The sequence below is a fragment of the Artemia franciscana genome, chromosome 12 (assembly GCF_032884065.1).
Source record: "Artemia franciscana chromosome 12, ASM3288406v1, whole genome shotgun sequence".
Lineage (NCBI taxonomy): Eukaryota > Metazoa > Arthropoda > Branchiopoda > Anostraca > Artemiidae > Artemia > Artemia franciscana.
The window spans coordinates 32,528,456-32,556,230 of NC_088874.1; the positions used below are offsets into that span (position 1 = coordinate 32,528,456).

Genomic DNA, 27,775 nt, shown 5'->3' on the forward strand with positions numbered 1-27,775 from the left:
ATAATTTAACATTTATAATCATTTTATAATTTTGAAATTTGTTTTTATTAAAATAAAAAGTAGAGGGTGCATTTGGCACTAAGTAGGCTGCAAGTCAATTGAATTCGAAATTTCCGTTTTTCTCCTATCTTTTCCCATGTAAAGCAAGAAAAGTTAGATTTAAATAAACGAAAAACATGCTAATAAATAAAATTTTCTTGGAAATTTGGCTTGATAATCTTTGGGGGAGAGGGAAGGGGTGCCAATCAAGATTCTGCCCCGGGCGTAAGAGAGGCCAGAATCAATACTGTCACCAAATGCCTAATTTTACAATATGCAGAGGCACCTCTCAGCATCCCCGGGGATTGTCTATTAACAAGTACCGAATTTGGTGAGTGCTTTATTGGCAATAGAAATGCTCGCAATGTGATTACATAATTCACATTAAATGCGCTGGCAAAAGTTTTTGGAAACATGTTAAAACACACTAATTTGTTCATCAAAGTTCATAGTGAGCACTTTTCAACATCTCCTATCAGCTATTGAATGGTCTGTATGGTGCTATTAATGGCACTGTGTGTATTTACTGTATTTGAATAAAACTATAATGTAGATTATTTATATATTTTTCTATAACTAATTGTGCATCTGTATTCACAACGGGCCTCTTATCTTGGCCACCCTGCGCCTTTCCCTCCTACTATTTACATCCTACTTTCCTTTAGGAAATATCGAGGTCAGTTTTTATTACCAACCTCTTGTTCTAGTCCAATAATTTTTCTAATTGCCATTCTTTCCTCTTTCTTGTTAACTATGTTGAAATAGACTACTGTGCATGATTATAAATTAAGCTTTGCCTTGTGGGATATTTTTTCTGTCTAATTTTCTAGCCATAAGCCATGCTTCTATTTCATCATTACAAGACCATAGCTAGGATTTTTGTTCGAGAAGGGGGGAGGTAACAAAGAATTTCTTATTCGCCGGGCTTACCAGAAGAATATTCGTTCAGGGGAGAGGGGTATCTGTTTCACATTTTTAAGACAATTATTTTTTATTATTTTTAATATATATATATATATATATATATATATATATATATATATATATATATATATATATATATATATATATAGAACTTCTTTGGCAGTAGTGCTTTTTAGCCTTCCCTACCTCCCCTTGTATTGTTGTTTAGCTCGTATTCGTTTGATAAGCTAATAAGCTATAAAGTTTTTTAAATGTTTTAATGCTTTGAATGTGTCAATTGACCTGTGCCATAGTAGTTCAAGAGGCTACGGGTCTATATCTCCGCTTCTGTATTAAACGTGTCGTTTTGGTCCTAAGTCCCAATCTTAGCTAATGCGTAAACTAGAATTGCTCGTTATAACATTCTGAAATTGGATTAGTTTCAAAGTTCAGAAGGTATTTACATTCATGGTGCACGGTGCCAGAACCCTCGAGAGGCAGGGACATCAATTCACTACACAATCAATTCACCAAAATGTGTGTGGGGGGGGGGCATAATGTATACGTCACAATCAAAGAGGGAATTTTGTTGTTGTGTCTTTATTTTAATGAAAATACTAAAAAAAATATTTTTCAATGAAAATATGAGAAAACTTGTTTTCTGTATTTGTTTTCTGCATCAATCCTATCATTGAATAAAGGTACGCAGCTCTCGTTTCTGTATTCTGCTCTCGTTTTTCCATCCCTCCAAAAAAAGCCATCATTCTATTTTTGATACTTTACTAAACAAGGATAATAATTTGCATCTCCATAGTGTTATTATCATACTTGTTCCTTGGGGGTATACAAGAAACAGGTGGAAAGAAGGAGAAGAATAAATCAAAAACAGGTGCTAACAAAATATGTATCTAATTTTCCCTCTAATATTTGAGAAAAGGCAGAACAAGTGAAACAAGTCTGAGGAAAACGGGATTATGGAAATTAAAACAAGACCTGTTGAAAGGACTTGGCGCTAAGAAGTAAATGGACTTGGCGCTAAGAAGTAAAGGTTTACTTGGCGCTAAGGCGCTAAGTAAATTTCAGGACGTTGTTTATATGGCTGATTTGCTACTATGTAAAAGGACTGCCAATAACTGCCTAATACTTTAAATATTAATTATATGTGTACTATTGAAAGTGATATTTCATGTATATATATTTGCAGCCCTATTTAGTGGTAATCCTGGTGTTTGATTTTGGTTTTGTATTAGATCTTCTCAATCAAAGCTTTGAGTGGTCACTAAACTAGCAATGTGCTTGCCAATACATAGCTACATAATTTATTAGTTGGCATCAGTATTTTTTGTTTAGTTTTGAAGGACGAAGGTTTTCAAGACCTATAATAGCTATCATTCTAAAAAATGTATGGCAAAATTATTTTCCTTCTTTCTTTTTTTTGGGAGGGGGGGGGGGTAATTTGAACCAGTCTCTGGTGCGGACGAACTAATAACTCAAAACAATTATTATAGCCGATGCAGATATCGTTATAATATAGGATATTCAAGAACAAACTTGAATATTTGTGTGGTTATCTAAAAAATTATGTTTCAGTATAATTTGGGTTTTTCTTGTCGGAAAGGCTGTTCTAAAGGTGCAGTTGTGAATTCAAAAGTTGTTATATTCTTAGTATTAAAAATCGAAAATACCTGCTGTGCAATTAAAGTTAAAACTCTCTATATGTTATACACTGTCCTTCCAACAAAGTCTCCCTATTCTCTAAAAAAAAGATAAGTTAGAAAAATAAAGCTCAAAAAAGAGTGAGACAGGATTACCACCCGGAGGAAAAAATCACTAGATTTTAGTGATTTTGTGGTTGATTTTGCTATTTTCGTTAATAATCTTGTGATTTATGTGCTGATTTGATATAATTTTTAGGCAATATAAAAATCAATTAAAACCATTATAAATCACTAGGAGTGGCAACGCTGGTGCGAGAAAACACCAAACTTTTTCAGGCAGGGTTCTTACAAGAAAAAATAATACTGATGCCACTTAACAGAGCCGTCTAGGCTGTCAAACTTCAGAAGGGTCGCCTCGAGATAAGGGGATACCATTGAAGATTGGACTAGACGATTGACTTATAAAATTATCCAATAGGCTACTTTTCGAGCCTCCCAAATTCTTTTCTAAAATCCTGCAAATATCCTGGATCTTCCATCTCCCTTTTTGGCTATTTTGTAATATTAATAAAAAGCAAGATTTTATGCTTATGAACTCCTAATAAAAACCTATCTTTGATGTCATCTGAATCCAATTCAATGCGCAATCTTTTCTGCAACAGTCGTTGTTAGTATAGAATTACAAATCTCATAAACATTGCATTATGCATCTAATATATTAGTCTTGAAATGATGTTTTTCTTTTACGCTTGAAAAATTCTATTCTATTATATATTGCTCAAGATTGCGTAAATGATCCACTTATCCTCTTGGTTATTAAACTCTCCTAATAATTAGTCTTTCGTCTTTGTTTTCTTTTTTAATGCTAAAACAGCACCATCTATCAGGTACTAATTTAAGAAATTAAAGGGAAATATTTGTACCTTCTTGCTTCTTTGTGTAATATATCTTTTATTTTTAGCTTTTAGTCTTATTATCTTCCCAATTCCAACAAATTACAGATTCCCCAAACTTGATCATTTCGGTCTGATTTCAACCCTCCGATAGTTTGTAACATGATCTGGAACACGCTCCCAGAATCTGCACGGAGCTACCATTCGTTTCATATCTTCAATAAAAATGCCAAAGATTGTCTTTTTTTTTGCTCTCCCCTGGGGTTGATGTTTGCATTGCATTCGAGTGTTTGCTCGAAGACTCCTTCGGTTTTTTCCAGTACCGTATGTTCAGTTTTAGAGATTGAAATCAAGGGCTACTCCCCTGCCTAGCTCGTGATTTTGGGTGCTTTTAAGGAGGGAGGTTGGATTTCTTTTAGTTATTTTTTTACTTTTCGTTTTTGTGTTGTGTTTTCTTGAAGGTGTGAATGCATTTTGTTGGAAACTTTAACAAATTAGAACGTAGCCAGGTCTCCGAGTCTGAAAGGAGCAATTGAAACCAAAAATGTACCGGAAAATCGGATTAACCAAAAAATTTCCAAATGTACCACACTGTATCAGGACCTCGAAATTGTACCGAAAAAGGTACAATTGTAACACGTTGGCAACTCTTCCCCTGATAGCTTGTAATATGATATTGAACTCGCTCCAGAGTTTGGTATCTTCGAAAATATTTAGCCTCCCTTTGAATTAATGTCTGCACTGGGTTTGGATGTTTGTTAGAATATTTTTTTAGTTTGTTTCTTTTAGTTCATTCAGTTTTAGCGCTTGAAATCATGCGCTACTCCACTGCCTAGCTTGTAATTTTGGTGTATTGGATTTTTTTTTTTCGTGTGTGCTTGAATTTCTTTTATTTTTTGTTTTTTGGGTTGAGTTTCTTGAATATGTGAGTGGATTGTGTTGAAAATGTTTTGTTGGTGTATCTTTTTCATTTCTGTTTCTCCCCTATTTTTTCATGGCCATAGACTCTTACGAGGGATACTATACTCTATTAGTGTTTTATTGTAAATGTATTGATGGCCTCTGAAACTCAACTCGGAATACCAATATCATCACAAATTAAGTAAATTAGGTTTACTCTTAAACTGGGTATATATAACGTTTTGCCCCTGCCCCAAAAACTGAGGCGGGCTAACAATGGGGTCAGGCATGTACTCAGTAGGGTCTTCGGGCCTATGTAAGGTTACCACCCCTAGTGACTTTTAACTATTTCTAATGATTTTTTATGTTTCCTAAACCAAAAATCACTAAATTAGCCCACAAATCACTAGACAACTCAAGAAAATCACTAAATTAACCAAAAAATCATTAAAATCTAGTGATTTTTCTCATGAGTTGGCAACTCTGGGTCCATGCACTCCCCTCCCGTAGAATTGATGTTTATTCAATGACTTTCGGTGTTCTTTGGCGATTCTCTCTGAACTTGTGTCCCCAGGAAATAAGTCTTCGGTTGCATGCCTGGTGGGAGGGGGGGGGGGTTATTAGGTGATATATAGGCCTCTAACAAACACACAATGAAAAATTAATTTTCATTAAAATAGTCAAAAAATTTCTCAGTAATATGTAAAATATGAGCATACTTTTGTGGGAGTGTATGGAATATATGCAGTTACATTTTCCCACAGTTTGTCTCAGTCATCAGTATCAAAAGTTGTCACGGTCGCCTTTGATTGTCGGTTCGGTAACCTATTAGTGTCACAAACGTCTTGGATGTGGTTATACTGTACGTTTCTCTTTTTTCCGTTAAGAAGTTTTTTTTGCCATTTCATAGGATTGAATTTTCAAAAAGATTCGTTTAAAAAGGATTAGAACTTTATGGCATGTACCTATAATAGGCAAGAATCTTTCTATCTTCATGAGTCAAAATCAAACTATTATTGTATTTGTTTCATATTTGTTTTATGCAATTTTTTTAATTGAAATTTTGTTCCGTAGAAGTTTGCACTCTTCAATATGTGTCTTCTTCTTAAATAATGTTTCCTGTATATATAAGTTTTAAAAACAGAAAAAAATTCACAGAACGCCTTTTTAATTACTGCCGTCGTTATTGAATTATAGTTAAAATAGCGAAGGGTTGCCCTCTCTTTTCTACCTGGTATCTATTTAGAGCGGCAATTGTTCCGTCATACTTGGTAAATCTCGTGGCACGTCTAGGTGTACGTCCACCATGCCTTGTATTCTAGTGCCAGGTTTGGTATAGATCATGTACTTGATTTTTAGGTGTGAGCGACTCGTTGGAAATTAAATATTTTAACTAGGGGTCGTGGACTTCCAGAAATTACATACACCTGATAGCACGGGACATAAATATGCCAAGTATTATGTAACCGTACCACTTGCGGGGACTGTGCCAAGCGTGGCAGAAGTATGGGGCAAATATGACACTCTGAGATGTACACCAGTGATAGAAAGTAAGCAACCCCTCGTGTTTTAAACAAAATATCTAGAGAAATTGTAACTGTTACGCAGTCTGTATTTTGACTTCACATGATTATAAATGGTACAGACTCTGGATCTAGTATTTTTGCCACGGGTTTGGGCGGGTCTTTTAATTTGAGCAGACTTGTGCAAAAATCATGAAAGTTGTGAATAAATTATGCGTGCAAGTACAGATTTTTAAGTTTTTGTGCGTCTGAATATTAAAATGCTCTACAATTAAACATGGTATTTTCTTGTACAGTTTCTGCCAAACTTTGGTTGTCTGTGAGCTTTTCCCCCTTTTTTGAAATACACATTTCAAGATATTGTTTTGCTTTAAGTCATGAAGGTGCTTGATCTCAAGGAAACTTCCAGCAAAGACTGTCTGGCAATATGCAAAGATATGACCCAGATACAATTATATACACAGATAATTATATACACAGATCATACAATTATATGCACAGATTATTTGGAATAAAAATGCTAGCGACTCCAGTGATTTTTCAAAAAAGAAAAGCCAGTGATCTTTCAAAAAAGAAAAGCGAATTGATAATAAGCACAAGATTATTTTGTGACACGTTTTCAGTATTACGTAAAGCGTCTTTGCTATATAATGCTTGTTAGTGGATCATCATATCTTAGTACTATAACTGTTACATTGCTAGTGACAGGTCTTGGGTTCGACTCCTAACTGCATGTTTATTTTAACGAATTTTCACTATTTATCCATGAAAACCTCCCTGGTGACCTAGTTTTTCCTGCGCTTACATTTTCATTGTGTGTTTAAAAGATTTTAATGTAACTTAATTACATAAAATAATAAGACAAAAAGTTCACTAACACACAGATTATTGAAAATGATTCGAGAATTCTATCAGGAAAAATAAATATATACATATATTTTATAAAGATAATATATTTATATATATATATATATAATATTTATATTTTATTATATAATTTATAATATACAATATTATAATATAATTATATAATATTATATAATTTATTATATAATATTAATATATATATATATATGTATATATATATTTTATATAGATAATATATATTTGTTTTATATTTTTATAAAGCTCGTTTTCAGAATGGACTAAAAAGTAGGAATCAGTTGTTTTTTGTTTTTTTTCTCTCGAGAATCTATTAATATAAGTGAAAACGAGAGGCCCAGAACGGACTGGGCTTTCCGTAACATAGATATTAAGTTCATCTAAATTGTAAATGCTTGAATGAAAAATGTTGATGACTCGAGGAAACAAGCGAAGAAGATCAACTTATGTAAAGCCCACTTCGTCCCCTTTCACTTATATTCATAAACTCGAAAAATAATAATTTCCAGTTTTTAGTCAATTTTGAAAAGGAGCTTAAAAATTGTTGTGTATTATTTTCGAGTTTTTTTGTCATCTCAAGACTAAAAAGTCCAAAAATTTATCTTAACTAAGATTCAAACCCAAGTTACCACAGTCGCAGGTAAGTTTTTTTTTACCGCTGTGTTGTCAAATTCCGCATAATAGTGTTTGTTTATACTTTTTGATGTGTCCTATCACCCGTTGGCGTTTTATTTCTTCAAGGGGGGAGCATACAAAAGGAGGAAATTTGATGTTGTATTTTTTCTCTGGCATCAAAAGTGCATTTAGGCATACTGATAAATTTTGAAAAAAATTGAAAATTCGAAAGTGGCCGGAAAAAACTCATGAATTTGTGTGACAAAAATACGAACAAGTCGGTGAGTTGAGGAAAATTAGTTAAAAAGTATGATATATTTAAACGACATTAAAGGTTATTGCAACCAGGATAGTATCTCGAGATTTTTTCCGGTGGGGGGACAAAAAACTTTAAATTCTGTTATTATTTGTCAAGAAAAAGCTCCTTTTCTTGTCAAGCTTTTCTGCTCTTAAATACTAATTGACTTTTTTAAAGATTTTAAAAATAAAAATTAATTACGAATATAAATCAAGGAATTCTTAAATTTGTGGGTATATCTCAATTCAGGTTGCTATCTGGATTTCTCTTTTGAGCTCGATAAGGTAAATAAGCTAAGACAATTATTTTAAACTCGTGCTTTAAGGGTTGTTACATAGCCCTAGTATCTTAAAATGTCAATATGCAAATGGCCAAGAAAAATCAGAAGAAAGGGAACGTCATTGCCATCGAAATAGCCCTGCCGAAACCTTCTCTAACATGCTACTCAGGGAACCTGAACCTCCCCTCTAACCACAAAAGGGGAAATATTTGATAATGCATCAATTTTTTCCTTTTTTGTGTATTTTTTTCTCTAATTTTTTAATTCAACAAACAGTTTCTAATTGTTTTCTTTTTCTCTTTTGTACTTAAATATTAAGATCATCATGACTTCATTACTTTCTAATTTGCAAACTTTTGGAATTCGAAGTTTTGAATTGTGGAAGGTTTATTGAATTGGGATTTACAATGACCATGTGTGTTGTTAAGCCGAATTAACTTTTTTTTTTTTTTTGCAATGTAACCTTCAAGCAAATATGGTTGGCTAGAAGTTGCCTTAGGTCTTTCGTTATTATTGACGCCATTTTGAGATTGTTTAACTTCAGTTTAAGTAGTATCTATTTTATTGTCAGTAGCAATTTTTCGGTTCTTCTAAAAAAAAAAAAAAAAAAAAAAAAAAAATTGGTTTGCAAGTGGCCAATTGATAGTCAGAAAACAAGTTAAGGACATTTCTTTATTTTGGACATTATTTGAAGACAAGCCAGGGGAAAGGGTTAAGGACTTCATATAGTGCTGACCCCCCTCCCCCTCAAAGAGAAATGTATCTTGGTTAAACATTTACAATCACAAGAAAACATAATAGACAGTAAATCCCATTCTTATTTTCATTTTCCTTTGTTTTCTCTAGTTTCATACAGGAGACAGGGGTTCATCCAGGGAAGGTTGGCGATCCTACTTGGGGTGGGAAATTCTTTTGAAATGGTATACCTATCACTATTGCTGTTTCAAACTACTGCTCTAATTTTTATTTATGATTACTTTATGTTTTTATTTCCTATATGTTTTGAAGCATCATTATTTTATATTGTCCTTTTTACAGGCAAATTTTGACTACACAGATCCGTTCAATGCCAACGGTCTGTTAGCTGATGCTTTACGTGATAGTGCGCCCTCCGTGGCTTCTGATGACGATAGGACGCAACCCTCAACTCCACTTACTCCACTGACCCCCGGTGGCTCTGTTCATTCCGTAAATCGATCAAAGTCCTGGGAATGTGCCAGGAATGAACCAGACAAATTCCAAATCCCGAAAGTGTAAGTATTTTTGAAGCTTAGTTTGTTAGATTCAAAATTTTGTATTTAACACAAAATATAGACAAACAAAAAACCTTCAACTAGTGCTAATAGAGAACTAAGATTCGGTTTAAGCCAAACTAAGAACTTCACTTTTTCGATTTTTTTCACCCTAGACGTGCATGGGATTTGAACGGTTTCTTTTTTAATAGTAATTTCATTTTTTTTTCCCGAATTTCCTTTTGTATCTTCTGATTTGTTTGTAGTTTTTGCAAGGTTTTAGGTAGGGTTGTTTTTCCTGTAGGGGATGTGCCGTGGTCAAGATCAATTGAACGATGATTGCGTTTGTCATTTGCTAGTGGACAAAGTTGTTTTTTTGGAAGGAGGGTTAATTTTTCCACGGGCGCCACTACTCCTAGAGACAGCCCTGTTTTCTACGCTCGTACTTTCAAATTTAAGGGTGAGATCTCGGTATTGGTTAAATGACTTACATTCATTTTGCAAAGTCTTTTTCCTGATTTGCCAAATAAGTATATAGTAACCTAATTATTGCCAAGTAACTGAACTATATAGTGACTGTGAATGCATCAAAACATGGAGAATTAAAACTAGCTTTTACTGGTTACATCAATACACAGCCAGAAATTCTATTGGTCTATTAGAAATCTGAAAAGAGAAAATCCTTCTGCAAAGCAGTGGTGCCAGTTGGGGGGGGGGTTAATTCCTTCCTTCATTAGATTTCAAATAGCCCTGTTTTTGACATGCTGTTTAAAGTACCAAGGATGTCAAAATAAAAAATAAATAAATAAATAATAATAAAAAAATGTTTTGTCCCTTGGATCCTATTCATACCAGAAAATCACCAAAATTTGATTTGAATTATTTGAAGATTATTGAGTTTCTAAGGCAGCACGTTATTTTCGTCAGTGTTGCCACTGAATAAAACATATTTGTAGAACCAGTTAAATAAACATAACAACCCTTTTCATTCGTGAAAGTTCAAACATTAACTGTCGGTTTGCTTTCAAAGACAACTACGCCTTCAAAAGAAAGCTATGCCTTCTTATGCTGTTTATTGCCTTGATTTAGCTTCTTAAGCTGTTGATTTTAGCCTAATATTTGCTAAAATTTTTTACGCCCGGTGATTTTCTAATGTGGCGCCCGCTGCCACCGGAAACTACATATGGTGGTCTATTTCATTGAAAACTTGAGTTTCGGATTTTTCCTAATCTTTTAATGTGTGTATGGATGTGCAAGTTTCCACCTAACCAATTTAAGTAGTCACTGTCATTGTCACTGTCCCTTTCATTGTCACATTGTCATTGTCACTGTCCTTTATAATTTGATGTTACATTTATAAAGTCGAATTGGGTGGTTTAACGCCACCGCGGTTTTGCATCACCCTATGTTTTCTGCCACCCAGGAAATCTTGCATCATAAAGAGGATTAGTTGGGTCAGAATAGACAGGTTAGGTTAGTCTATGTCTATGCCTATGAAAAGAAAGAAACAGTTTATTTGAGCCCTACGGCCATACACAATATGATTTAATGATACAACACTGCATAGAACACACACCCAATATAAAACAATACTTATTTTCATTCACTCGGGCTCGACTGAGCCTCTCCCACCTTTTCCACATATCGTGCCATTTTGCATGCGGTTCCAGGCTTCGAAGACCTCAGGATATCAGAAAGTAGCATCAACCTATGGTCCCCCCAAATTTCATCCCTAAGACTTTCAAGCTCCTGGTACTCCATGAGGAAATGAGCTAATTTAATATCCTCAATTCCACAATGTTTTGCGGAATGTTTTTGCAGAATATGTTTTTGTCTATATCTGTGTCTATGTCTATGTTTATTTCTAAGTCTATGTTTGTTCTTATATCTATGTCTATTCTGACCTACCTGAATTAAAAGGTGACGGAAAACCGCGTTGGCGTTAAAACACCGCTACGATAAAGTCTGCTTGAAGGCCGCGCTATTTCAAAAACCTCTCAAGTAAGTGCAGCTGGTGAGTGACTGAAGGGATGTTTCTGAGCCGCTAAAGACATTTTTGCTAATACACTTTATTTTCGGAAATTGCTACCTTTTTGTAATTTTATAGATAGTACGGTATTCACTAAACACGAACATTTCCATATAATGAAAGGTTAATTTGAGTATTTATAATATAAATGTATTTCTATCTCATCATATGTGTTTTCTCTTTTTTTGATTGGCGCTTGAAAGGTCGTAATAGATATCATAAAAACGAAAAGATGTTATTTTTCGGATAATAAGGAAAACCTTGTGTCAGTGGAAATAAATTATAAAATTATACCAATATTTATAATATTAGGATATTATATTGTATCAATTGTAATATAATGTGTCATATTATCATAGATTTTTGTGCATTAACATATGCTTATGTTGAATGCGACTGAATTTCACAGCAAAAGCAGGATTTTGTATATAATGACTTATTTTCATATTTACCAACGCTGTGGAATCATTAGCTGTATTTTTTGTATTTTTACTCCGACTTTGAGGGATTTAATATATATAGGTTTTTTGCAATGTGTTAATATTTGTGATTTGGTAAAATTTATAATATTTAGTTTACCTATTGTTGCTAAAAAGAGGGATATATTAACAGGATAAGTTTGTTTTGGTTTTACTTAGTTGTTTTTTTTTTTTTTTTTTTTTTTTTTTTTTTTTTTTTTTTTTTTTTTTTTTTTTTTTTTTTTTTTGCTGTTTTGTGTTTCTCTTTGTGCTGTATATATATGATATTATCTATTTATATATATATATATATATATATATATATATATATATAATATAATGTATTATAATATTATAATATTATTACTTTGAGGGATGTAATAATATAATATTCTTGACTTGGACTCATAGAATTTTTCATATCGTCACTTGAAGTTCTAGAATTAAATATTTATAATTTGGATCACTAGAGTTCTGGTATATTTGACTCGGGCTCTTAGAATTGTTGCATTGTCGACTTGGGACTCGTGGAATTTGAAAAAAATTCCACTCGGGGCTAAAATTTTGTAGTTTTTACTTTTACTCCTTGTATTTGGCATTTCAAACTGAGACTCTTAAAATTATAGATTCCAATTTCGGGATCCCAGTTTTTGCATAATAATTTGTAGTTACCTGAATTTGGGTTTCAAATTAGACTAGCTTAAATAGATGTTAAAAAAATAATTCTTATAAGATGATAGGACGTTTTGTAGTAAATTAATTAAAAAAAAAAATTCCACAAGACACTGTTTGTGTCACAAAAAATACTGTTTGCGTCGGGATTAAAAATTGTTGAAAAAGTTTCTCCAACATACAAATAGCAACCCATACTATGGATTCTTATAGAGGAAAACTGAATGATATACAATATTTTTTTTTCCATGAAAAAGACTATGACAAAAAAAACGGACATAAATTAATTTAAAAAACTTTTTCCACAAAAGTTTTTCAAAAAAAAGTAAAGAGTTTTTCAAAAATAAAGTCAAATACTCTTCCAAGCCTAAAGCTATCGCAAATTACTATACTAAATTATACAAAAAATAGATATAAATCCGTTCTAACTTGTAATTGATCTTAGATTCAACGTAGTAACAAAATAAAAATTGCTTCTTCAAAGCAATTGTAGCTCTTCAAGGATTGTAAACTATAATGTTTGGAATAGTCTGTTGCCTTACTTTGTGACAAATCTTGTAATGCAAACTTAAAGTGCAAGTTTTTACCCTTTACCTCCAAAACTCCAAAATAAAACCTGAAACGTGAGACCAATGACAATATCGGCCACCATATGATATCGGCCACCATAACCAAATCACGATTCAAGGTCACTCAATCCTTATCTGCAAAACTTCATCCTAGCAACTCTTAACTTTCTGTTAGTATGAAGTGCATAATGAAAAATAAATGGATTTGCTTCTAACTTTTTAACGATTTTAAATTATTAATTCATGGAATAGAGTCTAGTGACTTCATATGTGATAGATCTTGAAAGGGCTTCGAGCCCTTATTTGCTCTTGGAGCAAACAGTGGAAATCAAATAAAAAAAAAATCAATTGTAAACTAAAGATCGTGCGTTGTGCAAGCCAAAGGGCAGACATTTAAAAAGTACAAAATGCTATTGCTAGTAGTACTGCTAACAACTCACTAAAACACCAAGCCAGCTGTGGCCAACACAGCCACGTACGCTCTCCCTTCATTCCAATCTCATCAAAGCTTCCCTCTTTATACTCTCCAAAAAATTTTTAGTTCCCCTTAAATCTTTCCTTACCACATCCTCCCACCCTATTCGGAGATGACCTGCTATTCGGTTGGTTCTAGATGGTTGACTGACAAGGACGATCTTCGGCAATATGTTATCGGTCATCCACTATAAATTAGTATATAAGTAAGTAAGACGAACTAGACCCTTAAGGTCCAAACCGGCGCCGCTGATCTCTGTTTCATGGCCCTTCATCCAGGAAGTGCAATGGGGGCTGAGGGCCAACCATCCTATGCTTTCACACAGCCTTCCTGCTTACATTCCTCAGATTTCTACAGGTACCCATTTAGAGCTGGGTCGACTCTGGTTGAGCTTACAGAGTCACGCCACTGACCCCCATCCCGAACCAAATAACTGACCACAACTGGGATCGAACCCGTGCCCCTTGGACAAAGAACCTCTTCCTCTTATGATAGCCTTAGGAAGCGGGATTGAACCACATTTTTCATACTGCTTATTGTTTCAAATACGATGCAAGCTAGACTGCAAGATTTCCCCTCTCACACCCCAAATTAACCACCGACAATATACACCGACCAACACTTTCTGTCAATATCCTTTAAAGTGCAAGGTAGTAACAAATAAAAACATGAAATTCCTTTAACTCTTCAAAGATTCCATAGTCACTAGTCACTAGTCACAATGATTCTAAGAGCACCATTTGCTTCTAGTGGCTTCCTTATAATAAATATTAAAAATGGATAAATATAAAAAAATATATTAAATAAATATAAAAAATGGAATTATCAGTCCAGTTGTGTCAAATGGAGGGGTACGTGCCCCATAGATTCCCTCTCCCCTTTAGACTTACAAAAAATACCAATTTTGGATTATTTTCATTGAAAATCCCTTTGTTTTTGTTATTTTCATCGAAAAATTGAAAAAAAACAACCTCAATTTGACTCCCAAGATTTTTGACTACCGAAGATACCTTTATAATAAATATAAAAAAAATGGAGCAAATAGTGCAAACTAAATAAAAAAGTGGAATTGCAAACTAAAGATCATGCGTAGTTCAATGTTTAAATAGTGCAAACCAAAGTTCAAGGTCTCCCTGTCATCCCCCAAACTCCAGCTGTTGCTGTTTAATCACACGTAGCAACAGAATAAAAAAAAATGAATGAAATTGCTTCCAGGTCTTTGAAGATTATAAATTATTAATTTATGGAATAGACTCTAGTGACTTCCTCTGTGATAAATCTTGTAAGAACTTTCTAGGAGCAAATAGCTTTGTGATTTGTTCACAGATCTTTCTGTCCCCTCAGGGGAGTTCTCTACTTAATTGATACGTTGTTGCTGGAAGAAGATGCTACAAGTATACCCAATTGATCACTTTCACTTTTGAAATGTGTCAAATTCATCCGCTTTGTTCCATCACTTCAGGGTTCCTCTTTTTTGTTTGTATTTTGTTATTTTATACAAAATCAAAAACGTTATTATCGTAGTTTAATTGATCTAACGAACATTAATTTTTATGCGTAGTTTGGACCTCTGTTGTAGTGACTTGATATTTAACTTGTTATTGTTGCCAGTCCTATTCCTTGGATGGAATTCCAAGAACTTGTTAATTATTTTAGAGAATTAAGCTGTTCAGTTGCCAATTTGATTAGTTCTATTCGTGAGCATTGAGGATCCTTGTTCGGGGGGGGGGGGGGTAAAGAAAAAAAAATTACAAAACGCATCAAAAGTTTTATATGCATTTGTGTTAGTGTGTTACTTTTTATGCGTCAGACAAAAATTCTGGTGGGTGGGTTCAAACTGGGTAATCCCCCTCCCCCACTGGATACGGCCTTGTTACATCTCTTAAATTTAATTATGATCTTTGTATTAAAGCATATAATTGATTCTGGCACGCACCCAGGGGGGGATCTTCGCCCCCCCCGAAACTTTGCGAAATGTTTAATTTCCCCATGGTTTCTTGGGATTTCTGGCAAAAGTAGGACATTTATTAAGAATCTAGATACATGTGTGAAGCCTTTTTTTGGGGGATTTTACAGCATGTCATTATCCGGTCAAGTCACTGCCCAATTATTAACCCATTTTCTGTCTAACTTTTTACCCTCTTTGAAGTAATTAGCAATTGTTGTTATTTTTTTTTTGTAAAGAGAGTTTGCTTTCCACAGCAAAATAGAATTATCCTTGATATTAGGGCATTTATCCCCCCCCTTTCAAGATAAAGCACTGCTTTTATTGGATCAATTTTGGAAACTCCTTTTTCATTAAAATCTACGTTTTTGCAATAAAAGAACTACCCCCCCCCCACAGCAACCATATTGCACTGTTAACCCTAAAATTTCCCTTTCAATGGGATATAATAGATTAATCACTGGTTCTAAATTGCTATGAACATAACCTGAGCCTAAAACGTACTTTTGAGGCTTCAGTCTTCTTCCCCCTCCCCATCCGCTATAATGCTACAGATTAAAGTTAATCTGTATTTTCCGATATACGTGCTTTTTGCATTACTAAATAAAAAAAGTGCTACTTTATATCTGCTGTTTCGAAGGTTTTGCCCCCCCCCCCGAAAAAAATTCCTGCGTACGTGTCTGGATTGATTCTTGACTCTGTTCATAATAAATTTTGGAATTGATATCTCAAATTTAAACCATCATTGAAGAAATTTTTGTTTTCAAGAAAGAAAAACGACTCAGACGTGTACGCAAGGTAGAGGGAAGATACCGAATGTGAATAGGAGGGCAATTACCCCCTACATTTAGAAAATACTCCTTTTCTTGCATTTTCATTAAAACAAAATGAAAATATTGCCACCCCCTATGTTTTTAAAAATACTTTTGTATTAATAAAATCCTTGCCTCCTACGTTTTCGTGATTTGGCGCCCCTAAGCAGAAGGAGGGGTTTCAGAAACACGCCCCTTCGCCCAAATTCTCAATGTTCTTTTGTGATGTTCCTATAATTTATTAGGTTCTATATATAATTTACGCATTTTTGCGTTTGTGGCTGTTGTTTATCAGGGAGACTCCTGGCTAAACATTCAATTATTTTACAATATATTACCTAAAAATATAAAAAAAATAAGTATTGGTTACCTGGGAAGTCATCAAAAATTTAAAAAAGAAGTCAATGGAAAATTCTCATGCTCAAAGTTTAATTATTATTATTTGTTTAATGCTGTATTTGTTAATTCATATAAGTAATTCATGAAAGTGGTTTCGTTTTCTTCGTTATAGGCTCGACCTTGGAAGAATATTATCATAATTATCTTAAACTATTATGGATAAAAAGCTATGCGTCAATTATAATAATAATTCAAACATGTTCCGTTATTTCGCATAGCCTACTAATAATGAACTCAGTTTTAAAATCAGAAAATTATAGGTATTTGTCTTTTTTTGTAGTCATAAATAATATTTTCAAAAAGTCTTTTTATTTGAGAAAAAAAGATCCTCAGTATGCCAATGGGAGGGGTTGAAAGGGATTAGGCAAATTAAATCGTAAGATTGGTGTTCACATGTCAAAGCTCCAATGATGAGAAATAATCGCCTTGTAAGCTTCTTTAAGATACCTTAATTGTAATCTTATTTATTCTTCGCCAGACATCAATAGACAGTTTTTAATGGAGTCTAAAATGCGGATTTAAATTTCAAATTCATCAAGCACAAATAAGGTACAGTCAGGTAAAAAAAAAATCCTATTCAAGGATTGTTCGTTCTCGTCTTTTTCTATTGATTCCTTTTATTTGTTAAGTGATCAGTTGATTGTGATTGACGCGATTTGTTCAGTTGACATCCAGAGATAGAGAAGATTTTCTTTTTTTATGAATTTACAATGTTTATCAAAATGTAAATGAATGATAAAATTTGTTTGGTACTCGTTTATTGATGTCCTATCAGTTTTATTTTTAATGGGGTATGCACTCCTTTCTCGTGTGTGCTATATAGGGAAAAACGGCCAAACTGAGAAGGCACCCGCTGTTAAAAATCACATTCACTGGTTGGCACAAACCAAGTGTGGGTGCGCCCTCGGGTTAAACAAGGTTTACTTTAATTTTCCTGGCTTTTTAAGCAGGGATGCTAAACTCATTCGCCTAGAAATACCAGTTGAAAGAAAAGCCTAAAATGTCCCTCCCCCCATGCACTCTTGTCTGCAATGCTTTCATAAAGAGTAGACACAAGTAAGTTATAAAGGGATACAAACAGGATTTCACTTCAGAGATATTTTGCAATAAGCTCGTACAATGCCGTTGCATTGTTGAGGAGTTAGTGGGGAGTGGTAGATTGTTTAAACCCAATTAAAAGACGCAAATCACAATTAAAATTATAGGATTTATCTGGATGCTATTTATCGATATTAATCTATTTATACCTGCTTTAGTTTCATGTGTTTTCCTGTTTGTTGCGCTGTTTCGGTGTGTTTATCCCCCCCGATCCACGGAATATCCCTGTTTTTGTGTTACGCACTTCATTGTTTAGCAACTTCAGATAGATTTCAAAATAGATTAAAATGCGCAATACTTCATAAGGTCTGCAAAGCTTTTTTGCATGCAAACTCGAGATATAATTAAAAAATTAGTTTTCTAAGAAAAAAAAGCACTTTAACTTTTCTTACTATAGAACATCAAATTAGGAACATAATTAATGATAATTGATGTTACGGCAATTATCACTGTTATTTCAAAATTATTACCTTCAAAGCAGATTATTATGTTATAACTATTGTCGTAAAGTGTTTTGACTGAAGAGAAACCAAACGAATAGGCAACATGCCTAAGGGAAACCTTTTTCATTTTATGGATTTTCCCCTTTTTTGTATAGGGGTCATTAAAATGCAAGAGGCGGTAGTACTATGAATTGATGGATACCTTGGCTATGGTTGAGTTATTTAGAAGCCCATCAGGTTCAGAAATCCTCAATTCTCTAATCTGGTGTTATCTAATAGCTATGCCATAGTAAAATTCACTTAGTATAGTCAAAGGGAATGTCCAGAATTTTTATTTTTTTCGGGGGGGGGGGGGGTACAAAAATAATCTTTACGAAATACTTAAAAACAGTTCAGACGCATTTTTGCTGATTTTTAAGGGTCAGACAAAACTTTTAAGGGGAGGGGGATAAATCCGGTACACCTTCTGGATACAGCCTTAAGTTTAGTCCATAAAAAACACAAGTTTATGAATAATGTGTCCCTTGATTTTTAACACCATACCTAGTGCTACGGATTAGATAATAGAAATGGTACAACATTTGGTTTGCCAACCATTTGTCTTCTAATAGGGATTCACTCTATCAAAATGTGAGCTCCTTCTCAAATCACCTTTTCAGATCATTTTTCTTCTGCTGTTCAGTGTGATTTGTTATTTTGTGTAATTGTGCATGTGTTATAAATTCTAAAAAACGATACGGCCACTCCTGGGGGAGAAAGATATATTTTTTGCTATAGAAATGAATAGATAGATAGATAGATCGATAGATAAGTGTATTTCAAAAGCCCATGGACGGGAGAAAGATATATTTTTTGCTCTAGAAATGAATAGATAGATAGATAGATCGATAGATAAGTGTATTTCAAAAGCCCATGGGCCATATATACACAAAAATATAAATAAATAACAAACAGGCAAGGAAATTAAACAACAGTATGAATTACAAACACGCACAAAAACAGAATACTACGCGAAAATGCCTAATCTAACAACAAATTAATCATATAAAATTTTTTCTTCTTATTAAGGATTTATCTATATACACTCCCACTCGAAATATTGTGGTTGGATTACTATTTTGCAGAATACCCGGAAGCATCAAATTAATCCCATGCAAATAAATTTCCCGTAAATCCAAGAGCACTGGGCATTTCTGGAGAAAATGATCCAAGTCTTCATCCTCATCTTTACAAAGGGGAATATGAATGTGACGTCAATCGACATGAATTTTTTCCAAACCTAAGGCTCTAAACGAACCCACATTTTGTATAATTCTCTATGGATGTAGGCACCTGATGTTGCAAACTTCCCTCTTTTTATTTTCAAAAAATTATGCCTTCCCTTTTTATCCTGATTGGTCATTTATAAAAAATAGTCTTGAAAGCGGAAAATAGCCAAACTCATCAAATTACGGACGGAGTACATCTATAGGCACTGTAGTCTTACGCTTTTTCGTCCACAGGTGTTACTCTTGTACAGGGTTGTAACACCTAGGGATTTATCACTATTTCTATTGATTTTTTATATTACTAAAAAACAAAAATTACTATAAAATCACTAAAAGTTATAAATAAATAAATAACGTATTTTATAGAATCTAAAAATCGGCCGATCTTTTTTTTCTTCTTTTTTTAATATCAGTTTGGGTTTCCCTCTCAATTTGGCTTTTTCTCTCTCAGATGTTTTTGTTGTTCAAACAACACACCCCTAACAAAAGTGCATTCGAAGAACTCAACTCATAAATAGTTAGTTCCTCCGTATTTTGGTTTTCCACGAATTTGAAAATATTTTCTCCGACTGAATGCCTGAGCAACACAAAAGCAGGATTGTCATCCGGTGACAAAATCACTAGATTTTAATGATTTTTTGCTTGATTTAGTAATTTTCTTCAATAATATAGTAACTTATGTGCTGATTTAACAATTTCGTTTTTTGGTAATATAAAAAATCAATAGAAATAGTGATAAATCATCTCCTAATTAACTCTTAAATAGTTAATTCCTGTGTGTTTTGGTTCTCCATGAATTTGGAAATATTTTCCCCGACTTGATACCCAATCAACACATGAACAGGGTTGCCACCCGGTGACAAAATCCTAGATTTTAGTGATTTTGATTGATTTAGGATTTACTTCAATAATCTAATGATTTATGTGCTGATTTAGTTACATTTACTAATTGCTGTGCACGTAATTTGCTATCGGATGGGGGCCAACTGCCCCCACCAGGTGAAATTTAGTGTCTCTAAAAATCTCGTCAAAACTAAGATAGGCCTACGTAATTCAGACATCCACAGATCAGTTTTCTATAGCATACATTTGCCTTTATGGTACTATATGGAATTTTTCACTTCTTGTTTTGTCATTTTCATTTGACTTAGGAAAATTGGCTCTAATTTTGCCCCCCTCTCCCAAGATTTTGACGAAATTACGTCCCTGGTTGTATGCCTTCGAAAAATAGGGTATTGAAGGCTTATTAAAACCAAACTTACATAAAAAAAGAAGTAAAATTGAAATGATCGGCCGATTTCTTATTTATGATGTATTGTATTTATTTACTTATAACCTTTTGTAATTTTAATAACTATACTAATTGTTGTGTACCTTTGAAAAATAAGCTATTCAATTTGGTTAGATTTAAAAATTTCTACATTGTAGTGCATTCTTAATTTTGGAAATTTGGAAATTTATTAGAATTTACAGATAAACATGTTTTTATTTTATTAATTTTTGTTCCATTGATTCGATATTAGTGTTTGTTTGTGGCACATTTTGTATTTAGTAGGGAAAGATAAATGTGGGATATGCAACTGTTTGCATCAAGTTGGCTTCTGGAGGTGTTGTTAAAATAGTCATTGTTTTTTTAGTTATTTAAAGTTGTGATCGACGTAATATATTTAATATTACGATTATTATATATATTTAATTATTATATTTAATATATTTAATCGACGTAAATAATTTATCATTTAAAGCGGAATGGGCAACTCTTAGGGTTCCCCGAGAAACAGAAATTTCAGTCCTTGGCTTAGAATCTTGGAAAAACATTATTTATTTATTTATTATTACGAATACCGGTAAGCATCAATGCTTGTCGCTAAAACACAAAATCATAATACTAATCTAAAGTAAATTGGCAACGACAAACTAAACAGCAAAAACTTCTAAATAACACGACACTACGCAACAAAAGCGTCTAAATAAAAAGGTGTATTCACTAATGCACTCTTAAACATTCGAACACTCTCTGCCTCGACAACCTCCAAAGGCAAGCCATTCTATGGTCCGGCAACTCTACTAACGAAAGATAATTGATCAATTTTTTTCAGTGGTTTTGGGGGATATAATTTATAATCATATTGACGAGTAGAGTGATAATGACTAAATTTAAAAAAGTAAATTTGGATCAACGTCATCCACTCCTTTAATTATACGAAACACATTTACAAGGTCATTGCGACCTTGGTCATTATGTCAGGCATTACCCTCAAAAAGTATATTAAGAGTATACATTATTATTGATTTGGTATATTTTTAAGCCTTGAAATCTTTGCAACTAAACTTAAAATTTTGGCACATCTTCAATGGCAGAAGAAAAATTCAGAGACGGGTGCATACCTAGGGGGAGAGGTACTGGTAGTGACTTCCTCTCAAATTTCTTAATGTTTGATTTATCTTGAGTGTTCTTTGCACATTAACTCCTATTTTTAGCGGTTATCCCCCCCTTCCCAGAAGGAGGAAAATCTTCAAATACCTCTCAGTAGAAATATAACAAGCAAGCACATTTATAAGCTACTGGGAGTATGCACTTACTGGGAATATGCAAAGGGGCAACATTACTCGTAATTTTTTCTCTTTAGGAACATCCTATTAAGCAATAATTTTGTTTAAGTAACAACAGCTGTAGTATTTCTGTAGTTTCAGGTATGATTTTATCCTCTTATTTCTTCATTTTCTCCCATTTTCGTACTGCATTAAAGCGTCATCCATATAGTTGGTTTACATTGTATTATAACGTGCCTGGTGGTCTTATTGACTCAAAGAAAAATTGTCCCGTTTATTTATTCGTTTTTTTTTTTCTTTGTTTGTAATATTGCAATTGTGGTGGGTCCTTAGTCATGTTCAAAAACAGGGCCAAATCAGTATTTGTTCATACCTGAGTTTCTCTGCCCAAATGAGCTTCAGCACTGCATGAAAAAAAAGAAGTAAGTTTTCAATATTTTATTCTGGAAAATGTTACCCTGTATATTTTATATTGTGAAAAGCATATAAAACAAAGCTTTTACAGTTTTAGTGGCTAAACATGGTTGAATTGAAGCTTTTTAGAATTTTCTTAATATTCTCTTTGGATGAAGAAGAACCTTCCACCAGTCAACATAATTAACTGTTGATTTTCTACTGTTCTGAAATGTTACTATTTGTAGCCCCCTAGGAACCGAACTGGTGTACCTTAAATACATACCGGTTCTGCACATGGGGGCGGGCTCCCGCGGGAAAACTAAGTAAGTCTAACAATTTACCTCTTGGTTTATCAGAACTTTTACCTATTACCTTGGGAAAATTCAAAACACCGAAAAGGGTGTTTTAAGCCCCCCCCCCTCAGCATAGGCGTGTCGTACCATGAAACAATGGGCTTATGTTATACATTCTAAAAATCAGCAACGGGTTGAGATATGCTTTTGGGTCTCTCAGGTGTCCCTGAAGTTCGTGGCCTTTGCTGACGACAGACCCTGTGGTGTGGCGCAATACACGTTTGCCATTGACTGACCTTTATCAAACTTGACCCTTTATCTCCATGCTCTTTTCCTCCATGCTCTCTTGCCAATGATATTGCTCAAGTATTGTCACTTACTTACGAATTTTTGAACCTACAAGTCCTTCTTTCTTTGTTCTATCATTCGGAATGACGGAGAAGAGAGTTCCTCCAAGCTCTCTTACCAACGCTATAGCTTAATCGTTATCACTCTTGCATACAAATTTTTTGCTCCTGAAGGTCTTTCGGTATCTGTTCTTTCGTCTGAGGGAGGAGGACCTGCCCGCTGGTAGGGCAGATCTTCTGGTTGTAGATAAAGTACTTTTTTCAGCCAATTAATGTTCTTATGGGTCACATTGATCTCGGGGAACAATCGCGTTTGAAGTAAGACTTTCTTGTCCCTGAAAGAGTTATTCCCCGATGGAGAAACTTCGATAAATCAATCCATCCATTATTCACGTTTTCATTCCATGTGCAATGAAATATGCTTTGCCTCTTGTTGCTGGTGTTCTAAAGACTCGTATTAAATCTCTCGCGAATTCGACACCGAGCGGTCAGAGCAATAATATCCACTAAATCTCTAAATCAGCATATAAATCTCTACATTATTGAAAAAAATCCTCTATTAACCAAAAATGACTAAAATCTAGTGATTTTTTTCACCGGGTGGCAACCCTGCTCTTGTGTTGCTCGGGCATCCGGTTGGAGAAAATATTTCCAAATTCATGGAAAACCAAAATACACAGAAATTAACTATTTAAGAGTTGACTAATAGTTGATTTATCACTATTTCTATTGGTTTTTATATTGCCAAAACAAAAAAATCACTGTAATCTCGTGATGTTTTTATCGGGTGGCAACCTGCTCTTGTGTTGCTCGGGCATCCAGTGGGAGAAAATATTTCCGAATTCATGGAAAACCAAAATACGCAGGAATCAACTATTTAGGAGTTGATTAGAAGGTTTTTTTGTCTTCTTTGTTAAAAATTTTACTACTTCGGTGGAATGAGAATGTGAATGGTTCTGAATGTACATTTAGTTAAGGATCTTCGCAGTAGGCCAATTAGCGTTCTTATGGGTCAGCTCGACAAACAATATGGTCATAAATATTTGAAGACCCTTGTTTGCTTCACAAAATCGCAGTGAACAAAAGTAAGTATAGTCTTATGATGCATACATCGATAACAAAGTTACTATATAAAATCTTGGGAAAGCTATTTTTAAATTCACTACGTCTTGAATGAGAAATGAGTGAAAGGATTCTGCGTCTTTAGTCAAATTCAAGATTCAGTAAAGAAACCGGCTCATTTCTTGAATGGCATATTAAATTCATTGACAATTTTTATGAAATAGAGGGAAGTCTCCAATTTGACAGTTTGTTGCACCGAAAACCATTCTGGGGAACAGGTTGACAAGACTGTCAGAATGTAAATATCTGGCGGAAGGCAGCTGTGGTGATTGAAAAGGTGGTATGTTATGTCATGTAATGTTAAAGGAGAACAGAATAACTCAAAAATGCGCTAGTTTGTATGCTTTTTTACGGTGATTAAGGGCCATTTATTGGCACAAGTGATGTTTTCTCAGGTATTTAAGATCCGACAAAGATGATTTTCGTATAAAATGCTCCTTTTCTCGACTATTCATGTAAATTAGAAAAGAGAGTATATGTTGTCTTGGAAAAGAAACTGACTATTTTGAAAACCAAATAAGGATAAAAGAAAAGGAACTGAACCCCAGGTGGTGGAGGATTTTTAGTTTAAGTGAAAGTTATATTAACCTGAAATTTAGACATAATAAATGTCATGATGTCTTTTAGACTAATGTTGCCGATGTGCCTTGCAAACATAAGCTGTTTCTGCTAGGATTTCTCCTAATATGCCTTAGAGAATTTTCAAGGCTACGCTGTAACTTCCAAAAACTATCAAGCGTGATGTACTAACACAAGTTGCTCTACCTGTGTAATATTGACCAAATCAGCTAGTTCAGCAAGTCAAATATGACTAGCTTGAAAACTAATGAAAAATTACTGGCCCAGGAACAGTTTTATAAAAATAAACTTTGAATACTCGGAGGAATGTCTTAAGAATGGTTTAAGGGGTATTTCACATTGATCTATGAGGAACAATAGCGTTCGAAGTAAGACTCTTTTGTCCCTGAAAGAGCTATTCCTCGATGGAGAAACTTCGATAAATCAATCCTTCCATTATTCGCGTTTTCAATCCGTGTGCTATGAAATATGCTGATCTTCTTGTTGCTGGTGTTCCAAAGACCCGTCTTAGATCCTCTTAATGTACATTACCCCGTTTATCATCCCTTTAAGAGCAGCTTAGCAAAAGGTTTTGGTATTCACCTCAAATGTGAAAACATCAGATACGACCTTTATCTGTTCGTTACGATGTGGTTTGAATTACGCTATGGCTCACTATCTTTGATTCAGGGAGTTGTTGAAGCTCTTACCTGGCTTAGCATATGAAATGCACTCTACACATTGCTGCTCGCCATGACTACCTATAGAACGGAACTTCCCCCTATGAGTATCTAAAAGTGGTTATTGTTTGGCCTACTGCCGACATGTGGGATGACAACCCGAGTGGAGATTATCACAAAGAAATTTGGTCTTTGTTGCTTTAAGAGAATTTAGAATAAATTGTTATCAATGAAACAAAAAATAATTGCGTGATCGTGACGTTCAGATTGTCGTTAGTTATGAATCTTGGTCAGATCTTCTGCTCTTCATCAGACCTTGTAAATCTTGTTTTACAAGCAAATGGTTTTTGAGTGTTTTATTCCTAGCTGCATTGTAAAAATGCTACCTCCTTGTAGATCAGAGAGTAAAGGCAATTTTACATACACAACGTTCATGCCCTTTTACCCTAAGAAATAATGATAGACTTTACATATTGAAGACGGCCATTTTGTTTTGTGTTTCAGGTATTCCAATTATGGCTTTCGTTATTACCTAGAATCTCCCATTTCCACAAGTCAAAGACGAGAGGATGACCGTATCACCTATATTAATAAGGGCCAGTTCTATGGCATTACCTTGGAGTATATACCTGACCCCGATCGACCCTTAAAGAGCACAACAGTCAAGGTAAGACCTGATTTTGTGGGTTTTTTAATCTTCTTTGGCTTGTTTTTGTAATGACTGGAATTATTACTGCAGTAATATGCTAATGTGTAAGCTCCTCCCTACGATAGACGCTGCGATAATTTTTAAATTTACCGATCTCTCTCTCTCTCTCTCTCTCTCTCTCTCTCTCTCTCTCTCTCTCTCTCTCTCTCTCTCTCTCTCTCTCTCTCTCCCTCTCTCCCTCTCTCTCTCTCTCTTTTTTTTTCTTTGTAAATTTATCCCAAGCACCATGGTTTAAAAGTTTCTTCACTCCCTACTGGCCCATCTCTGCTATGCTACGATTGTGTAAATTCCCCTCTTATATCCTGATATTATTCACTTTTTTTTTTTTAGCTTTGAACGTTTTTCGAAATTGTTGACCCAATCTGATTAATCCCCCTATACGTACATATTTGGAGGTTGCATATACTGATTATGCTCTTTTTGAAAAATTAACCAGTGATGATGGTGATGAAAAATGGGACTGATAAGAATAAATCAGAACTGCAGTGCTCAGCTAGAACACAGAGTGAACAAATTAGAAATTTTAATGATCGTATAACCATACCGGAGCTTGGATAATTTCTTGCCCAGTCCGTATTGAGTACGTCTCTCTTGCTACACATTCTTGAGCGGTTGAACATAAAATAACCTTAGAGAATTGCGATGGACTTCCCTCTATAACTGGCTCCTAAAAAACGACGTTAACGGCTTACTATTGATTATTCTTTTGAATTGTCTTGCAGCAATAATCGGAGTGTGTTAAAACTATTAGTTAGTAAGTAAGTTAAATATTTATTACCTGTATTTTTCACATAGAACAAAACGGAGTACAAGGAAAAACAAAGAAAAGAAAAAAGAGAAGAAAAACGGAGAGAAAGTTAAATCACAACATGGAAAAATACACAATCAAGAACTTTAGAAATGTCTAAGCCAAAGGGTTCCATTTTGCCTGGAAATTAGAAATCAACCGGTTTATCGTGATACTGGGGTATGCAATCCTGTGTCTATCAATCGTATAAGTATTTCTCGTCCACAAGGGGCATCGCTGCAGGAACTTCGCGAGCCTTACAATGTGACTTGCTTGCAAAAAAAAATCGAATTAAAATAAAGACAACTAATAAAAATAACACAAACAACTAATGCAAAGTAATATTTTCAGAACATAAGCATATTACAAAATACTGTGTCTTGGGAACAAACGCCTCGGTAGGAATCTCAAGGGTGGATGATGAGACAATACAAGCTTGTTCTTGGGTGGGGGTTTTAGATGTTAAAAAGGTACATATTGCTAGAAAGTATTATATTTATTTAAAATTTTGTGCTTTAAATGCAGATTATGTCATATGTAATGACATTATTAAATGTATAACCATCTTGGGATTGACAGATTTATAAAAGATGTAAAGTTTCCTCTTCATGAATCAAAAAGGGGCCACGCACAAAAAATAGTATTTTAACAACTCGAAGAAGAATTAATTAAAAAAAAATATTTTCGCTGATGCAAATAAAGAGCGAAGTAGAAACTTAAACGAACAGAAAGACTGCTACACAGTTTGCGCAACATATTTCGGAAAAATTGTTTCAAATAAATCGGCTCATGATATTTTCTTATATTTCTAGACTTTTTAAAAAATAGCGCTTTACTGAAAACTGAACTTGCTTAAGTGTTTTGGAGAAATAAAGTTGTATAGAAACATTTGTTATTTTCATGACTATGGTTACCCAGGCTGCTTAAAATTTTTCTGCT

General features: G+C 34.1%; 1 protein-coding gene across 7 annotated transcripts in view; it reads left to right on the forward strand.

The window, feature by feature from the left end:
- The window catches only part of LOC136034005 (protein grainyhead-like), a 213,170-nt gene that overhangs the window by 135,188 nt on the left and 50,207 nt on the right, over positions 1–27,775 (forward strand). For all 7 annotated transcript variants that reach the window (XM_065715041.1, XM_065715044.1, XM_065715042.1 and 4 more), the window contains 2 exons: positions 9,030–9,244; positions 25,845–26,007. In XM_065715041.1, the coding sequence (XP_065571113.1) occupies positions 9,030–9,244; positions 25,845–26,007 (378 nt within the window). The remainder of the gene's footprint in view (positions 1–9,029; positions 9,245–25,844; positions 26,008–27,775) is intronic.